At 41.1% G+C, this 19,651-nt stretch overlaps 1 protein-coding gene across 1 annotated transcript in view; it reads left to right on the top strand.

Moving 5' to 3' along the window:
• Nucleotides 1-4,517: 4,517 nt before the first annotated feature.
• LOC108428396 (hepatic triacylglycerol lipase) overlaps nucleotides 4,518-19,651 on the top strand; it is a 15,903-nt gene continuing 769 nt past the window's right edge. Inside the window, exons 1-8 of the mRNA XM_017699347.2 lie at nucleotides 4,518-4,739; nucleotides 5,029-5,219; nucleotides 5,546-5,725; nucleotides 6,129-6,246; nucleotides 16,057-16,266; nucleotides 17,511-17,753; nucleotides 18,599-18,713; nucleotides 19,290-19,493. Of these exons, the coding sequence (XP_017554836.1) occupies nucleotides 4,655-4,739; nucleotides 5,029-5,219; nucleotides 5,546-5,725; nucleotides 6,129-6,246; nucleotides 16,057-16,266; nucleotides 17,511-17,753; nucleotides 18,599-18,713; nucleotides 19,290-19,493 (1,346 nt within the window). The 5' untranslated portion in view covers nucleotides 4,518-4,654. The remainder of the gene's footprint in view (nucleotides 4,740-5,028; nucleotides 5,220-5,545; nucleotides 5,726-6,128; nucleotides 6,247-16,056; nucleotides 16,267-17,510; nucleotides 17,754-18,598; nucleotides 18,714-19,289; nucleotides 19,494-19,651) is intronic.

Here is a 19,651-nt window from a genome sequence, read left to right as displayed (position 1 = left end):
CAAAGCTGCTATTCAGTTTCTTCTTGTAAGGCACTTTTTAGGCTAATGTACCATTACGAAATGTTCCGTTCTGAAATGAAACGACAGCCCTGAGAGGTTATGTAGCCAAGTGTGTGTGTTGCTTTACTAAATTTGTCACAGATTTGTAAACACAGTCACTATTAGCTACATACCACACTGTATTGATTAGGTACAGCTTTGTTTTGGGGATCCTACTCAAGAGCTTAAAGAGTATAAGAAATGTCTTACTGAATATGTGATAGTTTGTATCCAACACAGCACAGAAACAAAAAATCTTAATGCTAGCCCTGATGCCCAACAGTGAGAATGCATCCAATAACAATTAATAGAACTTCTTAAACTTCTTCCTTGCAGTAGATAAGTGTAGTGAATCACTGAAATACCTAAAGAAGTACCTAAAGTCAGAGACCTTCAGCTAAAGACAACCAGAGATATGTTAACCAAGCCTACAAAACCTGGGTCAACCAGGGAGAGCCCTACACTGAGCAGCCAAGAAGAAACAAGCCTGAAAGTGAAGCCAGTCTGGGAAACAGCCTAGTGAAGCTCTCAAACTGCCCATGGAGAACTGCATTCCCAGCTCTTTCAGTCTCTTCTAAAGAACGCATTAAAAGGAAAGGCAAGTAGATAACAGGAGAATAGAGAAGCGGTTCAGATGTAGCAGCAGCAGCTACAGACGTGAAGGGAAGTATTAATTGATACACATTCTACAAACCATCATGGGACTCCGCCTCCTTATCATCCCTTACACCTGTGTGTTGTTATGTTAGGTCTGTCTCTCTGTGTATACAGTGCTGGTTTTGTCTTTGTTCTTCTGAAGTTTTATGTGTACAATGGCCACTAATTCTTATCCTTGTCTTCTAATGCTTTCCCTGTTAGTTTCTTTGTTTTTGCCAGCGTTTCCTTGCCAGCTCCAGCTTTCTTGCTGGCTTCAGCTTTGACCCTAGGGGTCAGTGTTAGCTATGATTACGTATATACAGTGGCAAGAAAAAGTATGTGAACCTCTTGAAATTTTATGGTCTTCTGCATTAACTTGTCATAAATTGTGATCTGATCCTCATCCAAGTCAAGCATATCGACAAATATAACGTGCCCAAAATAATAACGCACAAAAATAAATTTTCTTTCAGGACTTTATTGAACACACTCATTCAACATTTAAAGTGATAGTGGAAAAAGTATGTGAACCCTTGGAATTACTAGCTGGTTGACCCTCCCTTGGCAGCAATAACCTCAACCAGGCGTTTTCTATAGCTGTGGATCAGACCTGCACATCGTTCAGGAGGAATTTTAGCCCATTCTTCCTGGCAGAACTGCTTTAGCTCTGTCATGTTCCTTGGATGCCTGATGTGTACAGCTCTCTTCAAGTCAGTCCATAGCATTTCTATAGGGTTGAGATCTGGGCTCTGACTTGGCCACTCCAAAAGGCGGGTTTTGTTTTTCATAAGCCGTTCTGTTGTGGACTTGCTCCGGTGTTTTGGGTCATTGTCCTGTTGCATCACCCAACTTCTATAGAGTTTCAGCTGGCATACAGACTCTCTCACATTATCCTGTAGAATTTTTTGATACACTTGGGAATTCATCTTCCCCTCAATGACTGTAAGCTGACCAGGCCCTGATGCAGCAAAGCAGGCCCAAATCATGATGTTCCCTCCACCATACTTGACGGTTGGGATGATATTTTTATGGTGATGTGCAGTGCCTTTTTTATGCCAGATGTATCGCTGCGTGTTCTTTCCAAATAGTTCAATCTTAGTTTCATCTGTCCACAAAACATTTTGCCAGTACCGTTGTGAAGTGTCAATGTGCTCTTTCACAAACTTCAGGCATGCAGCAATGTTCTTTTTAGTAAGCAGCGGCTTCCTTCGTGGTGTCCTGCCATAGACACCCTGCTTGTTCAAAGTTTTACGAACTGTAGATTCATGAACACATATGTTAGCCTGCATCAATGCCGCCTTCAAATCTTTGGCTGTCACTCGGGGTTGTTTCTTTACCTCATTGATAAGTCTCCATTGTGCTCTTGGGGTCAATTTGACTGGGCGCCCACTTCTTGGCAGAGTAGCCACAGTCCCAAATTGTCTCCATTTGTAGATTGTTTGCCTTACTGTAGACTGGTGAATTTCTAAAGTCTTTGAAATTGCTTTGTAACCCTTTCCAGCTTTATGTAAAGCAACCATTTTTGATCGTAGATCCTTTGAAAGCTCTTTTTGGCGAGGCATGGCTTACATACGCATATCCTTCTTGTGTGGAGCAAACTCAAAAAGTCTAAGTGGTTTTTATCCGTCAAAGTAGCTCTAGTACACACCTCCAAACTCATTTTCTTAACAAGACTTCAGGTATGACTCCAATTAGCTTTTTTGAGATCATTAACTCAAGGGTTCACATACTTTATCCACTAGCACTATAATGTTTTCATTGTTGTTCTCAATGAAGATATGAAGGATAAAAAATATTTTGTGTTATTATTTTGGGCACATTATATTTGTCGATATGCTTGACTTGGATGAGGATCAGATCACATTTCATGACATGTTAATGCAGAAAACCATAAAATTTCAAGAGGTTCACATACTTTTTCTTGCCACTGTATATGTGCATTTAACTTGCTTGCCCTTGTTTTGACTTTCACTCTGCTTCTTCATTTGCTTAGCTGCCCAAGAATGAAGCCAGAGAGCCCTGAGAAATGCCTGCCGTCACATTGGTTTGTGGCTGTTTCATTGGGGCAGTGCTCCAGCTGCGTCCACACAGCAAAAGGAGGTGAGTCAGCCCCAACAGTAGTGCACTTGTGACAAAAAAACACCCTTATGGGAACTCCCTTCCGCTAGCGTCTGGTGGAATTCACTAAGGGAGTTTCTTGCTGGCTTTCTTATACAATGGGAGTCCTAGTGGACATTGCTACTTTCAGCAGCGTCCAGTGGCACCCAAAGCAAGACTAGATTTCGACAAGGCTACCAAATGGCACCAGCATCTATACTTTGGCCCTGTCACTGGGAGATTGCAAGTTCAATCTCTGATGATGCCACGGCCATCTGTGGCAGGAGTCCAAAAAAGAATAATTAGCCTTATTCTGTTTGGGTGTGTAGGGTGTCTTTGGGTGTCTAGCATCACTGAGCATAGTCTGCTCCTGCTCACAGATCCACCCCCTTATTATCACTCGCGCCTGTGTCTTGTTAAACAAGATTAGTCCCTAAATTACAAGACACAGGCGTGATTGATAATATGGAGTTTTCCTAGTAAGACTAAGGGTGTTTTCTACTAAGACTTTGAAACAGAGAAACAAACCATACTGTGCTTATACACATTTGGCCTTGTTTATATTAGTTTTTTCTTGTGTGTTTTTATCTGTGTTTTCTTGTTACCTCTGGGTTTGAACTTAGCCTTCTTTCTTTATGATTTTGAATATGTCAGCATTATACCTACCTGTCTGTGCTGGGATTTGCCTCAGTAAAACTCTAATAACATACCTTAGCAGTCACTATAAATCACCCAGGTATATCCTCAGCTTTGTGTGCATTCATTTGTTTGAAACAGCCTTTTTGTATTGTTTGTTTTAACCAACGATGAACAAGCCACAAGAACAGAGAGAAAAAGTATATTTAGGCCACAATCAGATGCACAGCTTCCAGACATTATGTATCAGGGGATGGTGGGGGCATTCAGGGATGCAGGAGTGTGTACCTGTGTGTTTAAAGCAATAAGTGTAATCTAGTGGTACTTTGTTCTCAAGAAGTTTGGTTTATCTGACTATCTTAGATCAGAGCATTTTATACAACTGTATGTGACCTCCTGGGTGTTAATCTTAATAAATTAGGCATAGAAAGCCATTCTGTCCTGCCAGAAGATAAACAAAGAGGCTGTACCCTCCCCCACCCCCCCTCCCAAACACACACACACACACACACACACACACAACCAATGGGTCTTGCTTCTCTAAAAAATACTCAGGTTCTGTTTTAGACTCATATGCGTCAACAAAACAGTAATAAAATTTGTCAACTGCCATATGCCACACTAAGTAGCAGTTGCTTGTTCATGCAGCTTCGTTAAAATAACCCCTTAAATGGCCAGAGACCAAAGTTTTATTATGTGCTTCTATAATCTAAGAAAGGCTTGGCTAGTTTGCATTGCAATTCCTGTATTTACTGAATCATTCCTTTCACATTCCTTTCACTTTCATTAGTGTAGTCACAAACGATGCTGTTATGCAGAGCAAAACAGTAATAAGAAACAAGGCAAACACTGATTTCATGTTGTTTACTATGATAAATGTACAAGGTTGTATAAAATGATGCAAATGAAAGTCTTGTTGCTATTCATATCAACCTAAAGCCAACATCAAATGTCTGTCTCTTTGTTTCTTTCCTTCAATGGACCATCATTTTGTCCTCCCCCGCTAAACAGAACTAGCCAATCAGAGCAAGGAAATTCCTTTTCTTCTCCCTCACCCTTTCCTCCACTCCACCTCCACATGCTTATTCTCACTCTCTCTCTCTCATTCTCTCTCTCTTTGTCAGCAGCAGGGACAGCTTCCTATCTGTGAATCACTCCACCAGTCAAGACAAGTCTGTGGATACGTAACCATCCCTCTGTTCCTGGAACTGAGTTTGACGCTGAAGTTGGACTGAGCAGACCAAGGATGAAGGTCATACCAACAGCCCTTTCTTTTCTTCTGTTAATCCAAACAGTCACTGAGGGAGTTAAAGCGAGTGGAAATACTACAGGTACGTGAAATCTTTCCATAACTAATGGTTTCCACTGTGTCTATTTTACAGTGTAGGATAAGTAAACGATGTTCATGACTATGAAAGAAACTGAAAGGACTACACACTAAGGCCTTTTTTTTCAACAGATGTAGTCCGTGATTCACTTTAATTGCATGTTTCTAGCCATACTCTTTGAACGCTTGCCATGGAAAAATCCAAATGTTAAAGCAGAGGGTAAATCACATCTGGCAGAGATTGCTTTGAAAATGCAAGGTTCTTCAACTTACGTATCTGACTCTATTTTTAGCTCCTGTTGGGGAGGTTCAGCAGACTAATGAAGTGAATGTGCCGCCAGTGGTGAAGTCAACTTTTCACATGCATTTACAAGGCAATGAGTTTGAGGATACATGTGAAATCATACCATTTAATTCAAGCACTCTCCATACATGTAACTACAACACAAGCAGCCCGCTGATGATCATCATTCATGGCTGGTCGGTAAGGATGGCTTTGATTTTTTATTTTTTACTGTTACATCAACAGAACAAAAAACAGGAATCTAGACAGTGCTTACAAATTGTTTGGGGGGGGGGATTCTCAGCTCTGCCACATTCCTAGTATATTTAAATATACCTGGAGGCAGCCACAACATCTAGACAGATGTCTATTATTGTGAAGGCTTGAAAGCAGCCAAAGGTATGATGTAGGTAGAGTGGAGATGGACAGAATGGTTAGAAGCATAAGGAAATGCAATAACTACTATGTAACTGCTGCAAATGTTCTACCAACCTGCACTGACTTTCATCTCCACTGCCTCCATGTAGATAAACGGACTTATGGAAGAGTGGATATTCAGCATGGCTTCAGCCCTCAAGACAAAACTGGAGCATGTGAATGTACTGATCAGTGACTGGAGACCCTTAGCCCTACAGCCTTATTCAGTCGCAGTCAAGAACAGCAGGCAAGTGGGCTTCGATGTGGCGACTCTGCTGCAGTGGCTGGAGGTAATGAAGCCCTTTATGTTAGGAAAAAAAAAACACTCACTCAGCACATGTCATTATATCGCTGCTGAAATGTGCAAAATAATCTCTTATTGTTGAGGTGTCCAATCTTATTTGCAAAGTATGTAGCTGTTTGTTATTCCAAACAAGGTGGAGCACACCTGATTCTAATCGTGTAACCAATTGGTCTTAGTGGTTGAATAACTGATCAGGTGTGCTCCTGCTTTGTTGGTGGCAATTTATACAGTAAAGATAGGACACCCATGTCACGCAGGTGTTCAGAGTAAGTAGCAGAGGTGTTAAGAGCTGCCTGTATATATAATACATCACCATGTGGTGCTTCTGCCAAAATGTGTGGATGGTAAATTACAATAACATGTGTGGGCACCCTTTCTCTTCTACACAGGAGACCACCCAGCTCTCCATGGATAAGGTTCACCTGATCGGTTACAGCGTAGGAGCACATGTGGCTGGGTTTGCAGGAAGTCAGTTTAAAGGAGCCAGAAAGTTGGGCCGGATAACAGGTACTTTAGTTTCCATGGAGACAATAGATAGATTTTTTACTCTACTTTAAATTCCAGTCAGGGAAAAGCTAGGATTGGGTTGATTACTGAAAATACATGAAAAGAAACCACAGAGCAGAGAAAAATAACAGAAAGGGTAAAAGAGCAGTCTAAAATAACTGGTAATAACTGTTATCTTCAATGCAGACAGCGTAGTTCTCTCTTTCTGAATATTGTGGGAATAAAAACAAAGGATTTACAAAAAGTGGTAAAATAGAAGTAAAACATATTTAGAAAAATTAAAGACAACATAATCCTATCTAATTTTTGTGGATTATGTTTACTTCTAGGGGTAGGGATGTTAATTTTTCTAACTAAATTATTCTTAGCTGACCATTTATAGGTTCACAGAGTCCTTTTGTTGAGGAGGACTTCATGTTCTCTGTAGCTATATATAACAAACATCTTTATTGATACACCACATGAGTTCAATAAAAAATGCTTGTTGTAAATGTGTTCTGGATGACCACCAGAAGTGATGGGAAGCACAGTTGATGCTTTTCATACACCTACGCATAGGTCAAGATGTCACGCAGAGATGTTTGTGATGCAGGCAGTAATAGAAATACCCTGGTCACATGGAAGTGGTCCTCCAGACCTCTTTACACAGACTTCGAGTAACTTCACAGCTCTGACAGTCATTCATAAGTTACTGTTCTACTAATACTGACCTTCCATACTGAGGTACCATCCTGTGGAATAGGACTGAGTGAAGCTGAAGTGGCCGCATGAAGGGAGATTTATGTAATTGGCGGATAATACTCTCCTTGGTGTGGGCTCTTTATCAGCTATACCTCTGTATGCATTGTGAGCCAGTGGCAGCAATCCAATCTGTTGCTTTGTGAAATTGTCACCAAGATCCGCATACATTATATTGCCAAAAGTATTCACTGACCCATCCAAATCATTGAATTCAGGTGTTCCAATCACTTCCATGGGCACGTGTATAAAACCAAGCACCTAGGCATACAGACTGCTTCTACAAACAATTGTAAAAGAATGGGTCGCTCTCAGGAGCTCAGCGAATTCCAGCATGGTACTGTGATAGAATGCAACCTGTGCAAGTCCAGTCATGAAATTTCCTTGCTACTAAATATTCCACATTCAACTGTCAGTGGTTTTATAACTAAGTGGAAGCGATTGGCAATGACAATAACTGAGCCACGAAGAGGCAGGCCATGTAAAATGACAGAGCTGAGTCAGTGGATGCTGAGGCACATAGTGCACAGAGGTCGGCAACTTTCTGCAGAGTCGATGGCAACAGACCTCCAAACTTCATGTGGCCTTCAGATTAGCTCAAGAACAGCGTAGAGAGCTTCATGCAATGGGTTTCCATGACCGAGCAGCTGCATCCAAGACTACATATCCAAGTGCAATGCAAAGTGTCAAATGGAGTGGTGTAAAGCGCCGCCACTGGACTCTAGAGCAGTGGAGACGTGTTCTCTGGAGTGATGAATCACGCTCCTCTGTCTGACAATCTGATTGATGAGTCTGGGTTTGGCGGTAACCAGGAGAACAGTAATTGTCTGACTGCATTGTGCCAAGTGTAAAGTTTGGTGGTTGGGGGATAATGATGTGGGCTGGTTTGTCAGGAATTGGGCTCAGCCCCTTAGTTGAAATGAAATGAAATGAAATGAACCTTTATTGTCATTACACATTGTACTTGTACATTTGCACAACGAAAGTGGTTTACAGCCCCCCCTCCCCTCTTGGTGCAATAGAAATAGAAAGTTTAAATATAAAATAGAAACGTTTTAAAATATAAACAAATTAAATATAACAGAATAGAGCTATGGTTAACTATACAGGTGTAAGCATAAATTAACTAAGCTCTCCTATTTACACACTAAGCTTTCCTATATACACAAGTGATTTCCTATATACACAGTGAAGAAATTGACATTTGCAGCATCAATTATTGCACATTAGATTTTGTTTTAGCAGCATGGGTCATTGCACTTATCCCTGTAGGCAGACAGAAACATCTGCCCACCGGTGAACTGTATAGGTTTTGTTTAACAGGGATATGGCCCTCTTATAAAAACTGTCCCTCGGGGTGTCACGTGACCAGCTAGGAGATGGCTGCTTGAAACATGGCTCTGCTCCTATAAGTCTTTAAACTAGTGTTTTTCTCCGGAAGAGATCACATATTTCTTAAAAACTGACGCCTGATCATGTCAAAAGATAGGAGCGAGAAAGACTTTTCCATTTTCTCTTCGTCTCGTCCTCAAAGACAAAAGAAAAAAGATCCTCAAGCCGCAGACGAACTAGCTACGCAAGCTAATATGGAAGCTAGCGCGGCCCGGATCTTAGAAGAGATTAAAACCATCGGCTCGCGGTTAGACATCATGGATTGACGATTAAATACAATTGTTTCATCTATTTCGACCATGGAAAGTAACATCAGTACTCTTACTCAGCGGATTCAATCTACTGAGAACAGACTCGACGAGGCCGAGCACAGAATCTCCGCGTGTGAGGACACGGGGGAGAACATGTCCATGACCGTAACATCGCTGACCACGGCCGTGGCCCAGTTACAGACAAAAGTGGACGATTTGGAAAATAGAGGTCGCCGTAAGAATCTGAAACTAATTGGATTATGCGAGAATGCAGCAGGTTCTGTACCGTTGGTCCAGTTTCTGCAGGATATGCTTCCCTCTTGGGTCGGTCTCCCGCAGGACTTTCACGCGATCGACATCGAGCGGGCCCACCGCTCTCTCGCTCCCGTACCAGCGCCGGGCTCACGGCCGCGGAGCGTCCTTATCCGTTTCTTACGGTACACAGACAGAGAGGCTGTTCTGAAGGCGGCTATTAAAAAGCGGGATGTGTCGTATAAAGGATCGCGGCTCCGTTTTTATGCGGATTTATCAGCGGATGTACTCCGGAGACGCCGCGCCTTCGATGCGGTGCTCAAACGTATGATTCAGCGCAACATGTTCCGAGGCTTCGCATACCCCGCTAAACTCCGCTGCGTTCACGAGGGCCAGGTTCGGCTGTTCGAGGACCCAAAATCTGCCACGGATTTTTTGGATTCCCTTGGTTCTGAGTGAGTCCGCACTGACTTCATGTGGATCTTAACTTTTTTCCTCTTCCGGAGAGACTAAACACTAACTGTGAATTCCCACTCACATAATCGTGTTACAGGGTTATAACTCAGTAATAATAATAATAATGTGTGCAGTGTTTTTGTATTATAACCCTATTTTAGTTCTCATTGTGGGGTTCACCACTGACACATCTTATATTAGGAGCTGTAGCTAGTCCTTGTGGACTGACTTGTTTTTTTCGGGACATGTCCAATTTGGGTGACCAACTAGATTTGTTTCTTTCTGCTCCGTCAATTGGGGACGGAGCTGGGGGGGTGGGCCTGGGTTTTTGTTACGTTATTTTATCCTTTTTTTCCTTCTTTGTAAAAATGTTCAGTTTATCGCCACACAAATTGTTTTTGTCATGCATCATTATTTTCATTCTGCTTTTAATTTATACTCATCATGAATGATGCCTTAAGGATGGTAACATTTAATGTTAAGGGTATTGGTAATGTTATCAAAAGGAAGAAAATTTTAACATTGTTAAAGAAAGATAAAGTCTCAATAGGATTACTTCAAGAAACTCATCTTACAGACAAAGAACATGCCAAACTTAAACGTGATTGGGTAGGACAAGTTTACTTCTCCTCCTTTACATCTAACAAAAGGGGCGTGGCTATCCTCATCAACAAAAATATTCCGTTTATTCTCGATTCTGAAATAAGAGACCCTGAAGGCCGTTTCATCTTAATTATCGGTTCAATTCTGGGAAAAACTATTACCATAATGAATGTGTATGCTCCAAATGAAGATCGTCCTCAGTTTATGTCCCATATCATTTTACTATTTAACCAACACTGTACAGAATTTGGTCTTTTGGCTGGTGATTTTAACTGCGTTCTTAATGATGCACTGGACAGATCATCACCTTCACCATTGACGAATCCAAAATCCCCCCAAATACTTAAAAAACTCTGTGAAGACACTGGGCTGATTGATGTGTGGAGAGAGCGCCACCCTCTGACGAAAGATTATACTTTTTATTCCAATCCTCATCAATTATACTCCAGGTTAGATTATATTTTTATGCATACCACTCATATCCACACAGTAACAGCATGTGAGATTGGACCCATACTGCTCTCTGATCATAGTCCAGTCTATTTAAACTGCAACTTTTATGTATCCTCACCAAAAACAAAAAACTGGAAGTTAAATTTGTCTTTGTTGAACAATGATGCTTTTTGTGAATCAATTCGGGACTCACTGAAGAATTATTGGTCAGATAATCAACACTCCCCAGTATCCCCGGGCACTATTTGGGATGCAGCCAAAGCAACAATTCGTGGGCAAATAATTTGCCAGAGCTCTTTTATTAAAAAATCGCGAGAAGCAAAGCAACGCGCCCTGGAGGCTAAACTACTACACTTGGAGCGTCAACATAAACACACACCCACCACAGAGAATTGGAATCAGTTAACCAAAATCAGGACACAGTTCAATCTCAATTACACAGATTATATAAAGAAACTTCTCTTCCTAACCAAACAGAAATTTTACGAATATGGCAACAGATCAAGTAAACTATTGGCTTCCCAACTAAAAGCAGAACAGACCATGAAATCCATTAAAGCAATTAGGACAAATAATGGGAGCATTACATACGACCCACATTTAATTAATGAAGCATTCACAAATTTTTATAAAAATCTCTACTTGTGTCCACCTCCAAACAATGTGAATAGTGAAAATTATTTAGACAAGATCTCCTTACAATCGGCTACAGAATCTGAAAAAGCAACCCTTAGTGCCCCATTCACAGAGAGAGAAGTCTGGGATGCAATTCAATCAATGCCCACCGGGAGGGCCCCAGGATTGGACGGGTATCCCGTAGAGTACTACAGGAAGTTCTGGCCCGAACTAAAACCTATACTCATGCCCGCCCTCCATCATATATACGAACACAATGTCATACCAAATTCATGGAAGACTGCCTCCATCTCTCTTATTTTAAAAAAAGATAAAAATCCATCGGACTGTTCGTCTTATCGACCAATCAGTTTATTGAATGTGGACTTTAAAATTGTTGCCAAGGTCCTTGCACGCAGACTGGATGCCCTGCTGCCACGCTTGATACATCCAGATCAAACAGGATTCGTGAGGTCAAGACATGGTTCAGATAATGTACGCCGTGCTCTAAACATTGTAGATCACCTTAGCAGAAATCCAGATCCAGCTTTTATTGTTTCTCTCGACGCAGAAAAAGCTTTTGACAGGGTTCACTGGGATTTCTTATTTGCGGTACTAAAGAAGATTAATTTGGGTTCGTCTTTTATAAATATGATTAAATCGCTTTACTCTTATCCAAACGCAGTGGTCAATACTAATAATTTTCATTCAGATGTGTTCCCAGTGAGCAGGGGATGTCGTCAGGGCTGTCCGCTCTCTCCACTTCTTTTTTGTCTGGTAATTGAACCTCTGGCCCAATCAATCAGAAATAGTACACGCCTCACAGGCATCAAGATTGGTGGAGAAGACCATCGTATCTCCCTCTATGCAGACGATGTCCTTCTGTACTTGTCCAATCCAAACGCTTCTGTTAATATAGTCTTAGATTTGATCTCTGACTACAGCTCAGTGTCTGGATATAAAATTAACCTGGATAAATCGCTGGCCCTACCAATCAATATTTCACAAAGTGACAATATACGGCAGATAACTCCCTTCCATATCTCTGACACCGGATTTAAATACCTCGGCATAGTAATTACACCCAATTTGAACAATTTATTCACTACCAATTATACACCACTTTGGGACAAAATTGAGCAGGATTTGCGTGTCTGGACCGCTCTCCCAAATTCCTTTTTTGGCCGAATTAATGTAATTAAAATGAATGTCCTGCCCCGACTTAATTATTTTTTCCGAACTCTCCCGTGCTACATACCTGCTAGTTTTTTCAAGAATATAAACTCCAGAATAACGGAATATATTTGGAATAAGAAAAAACCTCGAATCAGGTTCTCAATACTCACTAAAACGAAAAACCAGGGAGGGGTCTCTTTACCAAACTTCCAACTATACTATTGGTCAGCACAAATTGTACAAATGCTATCTTGGTTCTTAGATAGACATGATTCTAAATGGGTTGAAATTGAGTCTTTGTCCTGCAAACCATTGGAGTTAAAATCTCTCCCATTTATAAACAATTTAGAAAAATGTCACAGTTTAAAAGACAAATACACAGTTTATAACACACTCTTGGCCTGGAAAGACGTTAGACAATATCTAAAAATCCCAAAAAATATCTCACTGTACTCTCCAATTTGCCATAACCCAGACTTCCCCTCTCAACTAAGGTCTATAGGACTACATACATGGGTCAAATCTGGAATAAGAGATCTATCCTGCATATACGGACAAAGTCTAATGTCTTTTGAGCAGATAACAGAACAGTTTAAGGTCCCCAAATCAGATTTTTATAAATACCTTCAGGTACGTCACTTCATAAGCTCCAAAGAAACCAAACTCCGAACGGAGTTGAATGACATGGAAAATGTTCTTATTAAGCCAAATCCTCGTCTGTGTAAAATATCGTATGTGTATTCTACATTCTTTGATGTCACTGAGCCATGTTACAATCCATTGAGACAGGCCTGGGAGAAAGATCTTTCTATTAAATTTGACGATGACTCTTGGAATAATATGCATAAGAAAATATTTCCTAGTTGCACTTCCATTAACATCCAAGAACAGAATTTCAAATTCTTTTTTAGATCTTATTTAACACCTTCACGTCTGTATAAGATGTGTAAAAACCCATCTCCACTATGTCCTAAGTGTAACTCTGATACAGGTACATTTATGCACATGTTCTGGGAGTGCACTAAAATCCAAGTATTCTGGAAAGATGTTCATCAGGTCATTCAGAAGATGTTAGAAAAACATTTCCACATGTCACCATGTTTGTATCTTTTGGCTCATGATCCCAATGGGGTGCTAAATGGAAACCAATCCTACCTGATGGGTTCACTGTCATACCTAGCAAAGAAATGTATTTTACTGCTCTGGATAACTCCAACTGTCCCAACAGTCAAGATGTGGCTGACACAACTGTCGAATGTCTTTCCACTAGAAAAACTCACGTTTGAAATGCATAACAGACAACAAAAATTCTCTGAAATATGGTCACCAGTTTGGAAAGTGTTGGAGGATTTATGATCTTTCTTCTTGCACCTCATCTGTACCCCTGCCTGCATTGTAATTTCTATGTAATTACTACCTAACACTTTTTTACCATACCCTTTCACTCATTCTTGAACATTTTGCAATAATGTCAAATTGCATATATCATAGTGGCGATTAACATATGTTTTTGTTTTATTATATTTTATTTTATCTTATTCTACATTACTCTCTTCTTTTTCTCCTCTTTTTCTGATTTGTTGTTGTTTTGTTGTTGTTTCCCTCTGTTAATTATAAAATCCAATAAATATACAATTAAAAAAAAAAAAAAAAAAAAAAAACTGTCCCTCAAACGGTTTGTCCTTGTTTTGAGGTGTCGGTAACGTCTGCCTGAGGGCAGCAGTTCAAACATCCTATGTCCTGGGTGTGTACTGTCCTTGATGATTGTGTAAGCCCTCCTGACACAGCAAGTTCTGTAGAGGTCTTCCAGGGAGGGGCGGGAGTGTCCAATAACCTTCTGTGCCGTGTTGATGACCCTTTGTATGGCCTTTTTGTGTGCTATGGTACAACTGGAGAACCACACAGAGATACAGTACGTCAAAACGCTCTCAATGGAGCAGCGGTAGAAGACAGTCAACAGTTTCTTTTCCAGATTCAGCTTCTTAAGGGTTCTCAGGAAATAGAGACGCTGCTGGGCCTTCTTCACTACCGCTGAGGTGTTAGAACCCCATTGGAGATCTGCATCCATATACACCCCCAGGAGCTTGAAGCTGGACACCCTCTCCACACACTGTCCATCAATGTAGATTAGTTCCAGTGAAAGGAACTTTTAAAGCTTCGGCAGACCAAGAGATTTGGACAATTTCATGGTCCCAACTTTGTTGGAATAGTTCGGGGATGGCCCTTTCCTGTTCCAACATGACTGTGTCCCAGTGCACAAAGCAAGGTCCTTAAAGACATGGATGAGTGAGTCCTGACCTCAACCTGACAGAACACCTTAGGGATGGATAGAGCTGAGATTGTGAGCCAGGCCTTCTCATCTAACATCAGTGTCTGACCTCACAAATGTGCTTCAGGAAGAATGGTCAAAAATTCCCATAAACACACTTCTAACCCTTGTGGAAAACTTTCCCAGAAGAGTTGAAGCTGTTATAGTAGCAAAGGATGGGCTCACATCATATTAAACCCTATGGATTAAGAATGGGATGTCACTTAAATTCATACACGTGTAAAGGCAGATGAGTGTATACTTTTGGCAATATAGTGTATCTGACCTGAGGACAGACCATTGGGCTACTTTGTTGTTCCATGACTAAGATTCTGCTCTTGACCTGTGTGTTACTGGACAAGTTCTTAGTGCAGGTGGCAATGCTTCAGTCATTCATGCAAGAATAATTGTGGTGGAGGCTGGCAGTGCAGGGATCTGAACTATGTGGCCTGCATGAACTCAGACACTTAAACACACTGCTCCAGAACCTCCTTAGCTGAATCATTGCCCTGGACATTTCAGTGTTTCTGCATGACACAGGCAGATGGGCCAGCCAATTTATTGGGAGCTACAAGTCAGAGTGGCTAAAACGTCCATTGTAGTAAAAGATAAAGTGATAATAGAGGTGGACAAAGTTTCATCCTGCTGAAGTCAAGGATTCTATTGGCAGGCATGGTAGTTGCAGAGTGTCACAGCCCAGCTGTGGTGCCATGAGTAACGATGATCTACCATTATGAATCATACACCTTATGTGCCAGTATGGATGTTATAATGTCTCCTGCTTGGTGGTGGAGGCTGTGGATTCAGTTGATGACTTGTAAGAAGGTTAACATTTGAGCATGGTTCTAGATGTGCTCTTGCCTCTGGTATACTTACATCATATTACATGCGCGAGTCCATGCTTCAGTCTGTCAAAGCATGCTTCAGATGATCATGCAGGACCCGTGGCTGTTACAGGGCTCTGACAACAGTGGCAAAGGCCCAAGTTGGACATAGAAATGGGCTGGCCATAATTGCTAGTGAGGGAGACAGGGAGGCTGTATGCTGGCTGTTGGCAAATCCTTGAGGTTATTTAGAAATATCTACTAGATGTATCAGATAGTCACCTACCATTACTGGTTATAATATTCAAAAGGTTTTGATCAGAGCCAAGAAGCAGCTGTTCTGAACCAGCAGTAACAACTTAAGCTAGTGATGTGAGCTCAAAGCTCAAAAAAAGGACAGGCTCTTCCATATATCTGTGTACCAAATCTCTGTATCTACAAATCTATATGTACATTTTCCACTAGAGAAGATTATATGTGCTACTGGCTACATCAAGTCATGTCGCTGCCCGACTTTGTTGGTATCAGATCTCTTAACTGTGCAGAACTGTACGAAGAGTACCTAATCTACTTTGCCATGGCGGTTAGTAGGAATGAAGTAAAAACATTTAGTTTATCACCAACAAACTAAAGATAAAAAAACACACTTTGCTTCTAACAGTTAGTCAAAATACTGCAACTGGACTGATACTGCACTGTTGTAATTGTAATCTTTATTTATTTATTTTTTGTTCCTGGCCAGGTCTGGATCCTGCAGGCCCCATTTTTCAGAAAGTGAATGCCAGTGAAAAACTGTCTCCTGATGATGCCAAGTTTGTGGACGCCATCCACACGTTTTCCAAGACTGGCATCGGGCTGGTGGTGGGAATCTCGCAGAATGTGGGCCATATTGATTTCTATCCAAATGGGGGATCAGTGCAGCCTGGATGTCAGATGACGTTCATATACCCAGGTTCGTACACTTTTTAAACAGTGGAATTCTGCGACTTCTCCATGACATAAATCAAAATGTCTATGCAAAATATTTGGCATAGTGCTCTGCAATATTTCATCTATATCTACAAACTGTGATACTGACACTATTTCCTGCTTTACTGACATTTTAGCAATGTATTTGATAGATAAGGACCATTTAATTTTGTGCACTTTATTCATGGTATGCAGTCCTTGACAATTTACACTTAACAAGAGTCCTTGGGCAAGACTCCTAATACCACCTTTGCCTACCTGTGTAAAATGATCAAACTGTAAGTTGCTCTGGATAAGAGAGTCTGCCAAATGCCGTAAATGGGTGTGCATGCACGCACATCATGAGCAGGTGGACATCTTTGTCCATTTCATTATGTTCAGCTTGAAATCAACGACAGGTTCTTTTAGCCAGCGAAATGTGTTATCTAACTGAACTTCAGCTTGGGAGGCATCAGTTTTACATGGTGTAGGGACGTAATGTATTTATTAAGTTATAAGTACAACAGAGTACAACAAAGGCTGTATCAAATCAGATCAGTGAGAGTAGCTGCGGCCATCCTTTCTTAATGTAGCTGCTGCATGTGATGTTTGTTTAGCCGCCGCGGTGCAGACTGGGGCTGAGTAAACACACTTCACGTAGGACGCAGACACTGTAGGAACGATCCTCTATCGCCCACACGAGTACTGAGTGTTTTAACTGTCACAGCAAGTACGCTGAGTTAGTACAGAACGGCATTTGTGTTGGCGTACTTGTGTTGAGTACGTTTCTGGCCTTACTTTCACAGCAGAGTGTCTCCGGACACGGCGCGCAAACCTGAAGCGAACACGTAGCATTTATAGCGTTGTTAGCACTTCCCTCGCTGCAGTCTTGTCTGTATGATACGACAGAGGTAGCTATCATACAATTTTAAGATTGACTCGTTAACTCTTCTCCACTGTTCGAATAAAAACATCCTCAATGGCCACATGCCCTGAACACTAACGACACCTCAGCTAGACCACCGTTAACTACACACTAGTAAAGTCTTAGTCTGGGGTCTCTGTGCTTTTTTGCGATCTAGACTCTTCAGATGTGATGAAATGATGAACCGCATGGGGAAAAGTCCAAGTAATTCCATGACTTTTCCAGCACTTATAATTTCCAGTGGCTTTTCCGTGGCCTGGAAATGTACAGAAAATGTAATGGTGAGATACAGGCACTGATAATGTAACATCAATTGTCAACAGGTTTACCAAAGACCATAAAATGTGCTCACCAGCGAGCTGTCCACCTCTTCACCGACTCCCTGTTGCACACGGATCAACAGATGACAGCCTACCAATGTCGAGACAGTGCTGCGTTTGACAGAGGTCTCTGTCTGGACTGCAAAAAGAATCGCTGTAATACTCTGGGCTACAATGTTAGAAGGGTCCACAACAAAAACAAAAAAGGCTTCTATCTGAAAACTGGTTCCCAAACACCATTTAAAGGTTAGTGTGTTAGCACTGCCCTTTGTGGGGGTCACCTCAACCAGTATTACCTTAGACTGGATTTCACCATTAAATGTGATTCTCTGGTTCAATCCTGGGTGGAAAATACTGTAGTCACTGTAATTGAATTCTGAATACTCGATATTGAGTAAACTGAATACTTGGAATACTTGTACTCTCTCAATTACATTTCCAAGAGACGCACATACTTTTTACTTTTTCATTTAGGTCTTTTTCAGAACTTGTTTCATATCACAAAGTCCGGATTTCTCTTTAGTTCTCTCACCAATCAATTAAGCCTCTGTGCATTTAATGTTATTTGTTTTTATTTTAACATCCAATCAAATTCATACAAAATGATACATGTAAAATGAAACTGCACACAACTTTGCAGGTGTGCTGGGAGCAGGGAAAACAGTGAAATACACAGGGCCGGGGCTACTCCAGGACCAGGCTTAGGAGACAATGATGTATAGCATAAGTTTTCGCCCATGATTTAACTTACTTCTGTTATTAAAAAAACAAAAGCAAAATCTCTTATGATCTAATTCTATGTGTTTTTTTACTTTTATATACTTGGCTATGTTTAATTTTATATACTTCCAATATTTGGCTCCATAACTTAACCAAGAAAGATTTTGCCATAGTATTCATACTTTCACTTAAGTAGTTTCCCTTTTTCCACCCCTGATTTAATCAAACCATCATTTTTTTATGTAACTGTATTTTTAACTTTAAGTTGTATGAAGATTCACATGCCAGTGGATTCTTTGATGATGCTGTTGTTAGGAGTTATTTCCTGTTCCTGCATTTCTTACAGTCTTTCTTTTTTAATGTCCATGCAGTGTACCACTATCAGATCAAAGTCCTGTTGCTCAACCTGATTGAGCCTGTTAAAGTCTACGCCTCCATTTCTATTACTGGAACCAATGGCAAGAGCACCTACAGGCCTGTTACTTTGTGAGTACTCCTGCACACAGCAGTGCTTTTATCTTCATGGACACTCTGCAGGTCTCATGTCTAAGTTGCGCTTTGTAACATTAATTTTTTTTTTTTATTAAACTGTCACAAAGAAATTATGATGGCAATTTTGTATTTGTTGATTTAATGACTCGGTTACAGGTCTTGTACGGTCATAGATTTCACGCAGTTCACACTGGCCTCCCACTAGGGGTGTCTAGCTGGGTCAGATCAGCTTCTAGGTACAGCGGTAGCTCTGTGATCACTGCTCTAAGACAAGTCAATAGTGGGTTGCCACGTACAGCCAGCATTCCTGACTCTAGCGCCACAGCTTATTATATAACACAGCACATGCCACTCATCAACAGTGAGTACATTGAAAATCAATGTCATTAATAAATGCAGTGGCACGTGTCAACGACAACTTGCATATGTAGCACCGAGTGTGAATGTGTACAGAGAACTGAATACTGCAGCTGCACTACTACACTTCTGAAAAGCTATTTTTCCCCCAAATGAACCATTTTACTTTTTTTCTGGTTGACTCCAAAAAATGAACTTCTGTAATGTTTTTAGGACCCAAGAACATGTTGAAAATACAACATACTCGTCCCTGGTTGCGGTGGGATCAGAGTTGGGCAAACTGCAAGCTTTGAGGCTGCGCTGGGAGAAAGAGGGGACTATAACCAGTTGGTGGAGATGTGTCACAAGCATGTGCGGGAAGGACACAGAACTCAGAGTGGCAAGGATACGGCTCAAATACGGGGAGAGCCAGGAAAAGTGAGTGGGAGTGTGGTTGCATTGTGGATGTGCAGTTACAAGACCATAACAGAACACTCGTGTGTAAAACTCCCTCTAGTGACACTTTACCATCACTGCAACTCTTATCCAGATAAATCGGTGGCATTTTAAATAATGTAAAGAAAGTGCCACCAAGT

The sequence above is a fragment of the Pygocentrus nattereri genome, chromosome 11, assembly GCF_015220715.1.
Source record: "Pygocentrus nattereri isolate fPygNat1 chromosome 11, fPygNat1.pri, whole genome shotgun sequence".
NCBI lineage: Eukaryota > Metazoa > Chordata > Actinopteri > Characiformes > Serrasalmidae > Pygocentrus > Pygocentrus nattereri.
Note: the sequence above shows the minus strand (reverse complement) of the source record. Positions and strands in the feature narration are given on the sequence as shown.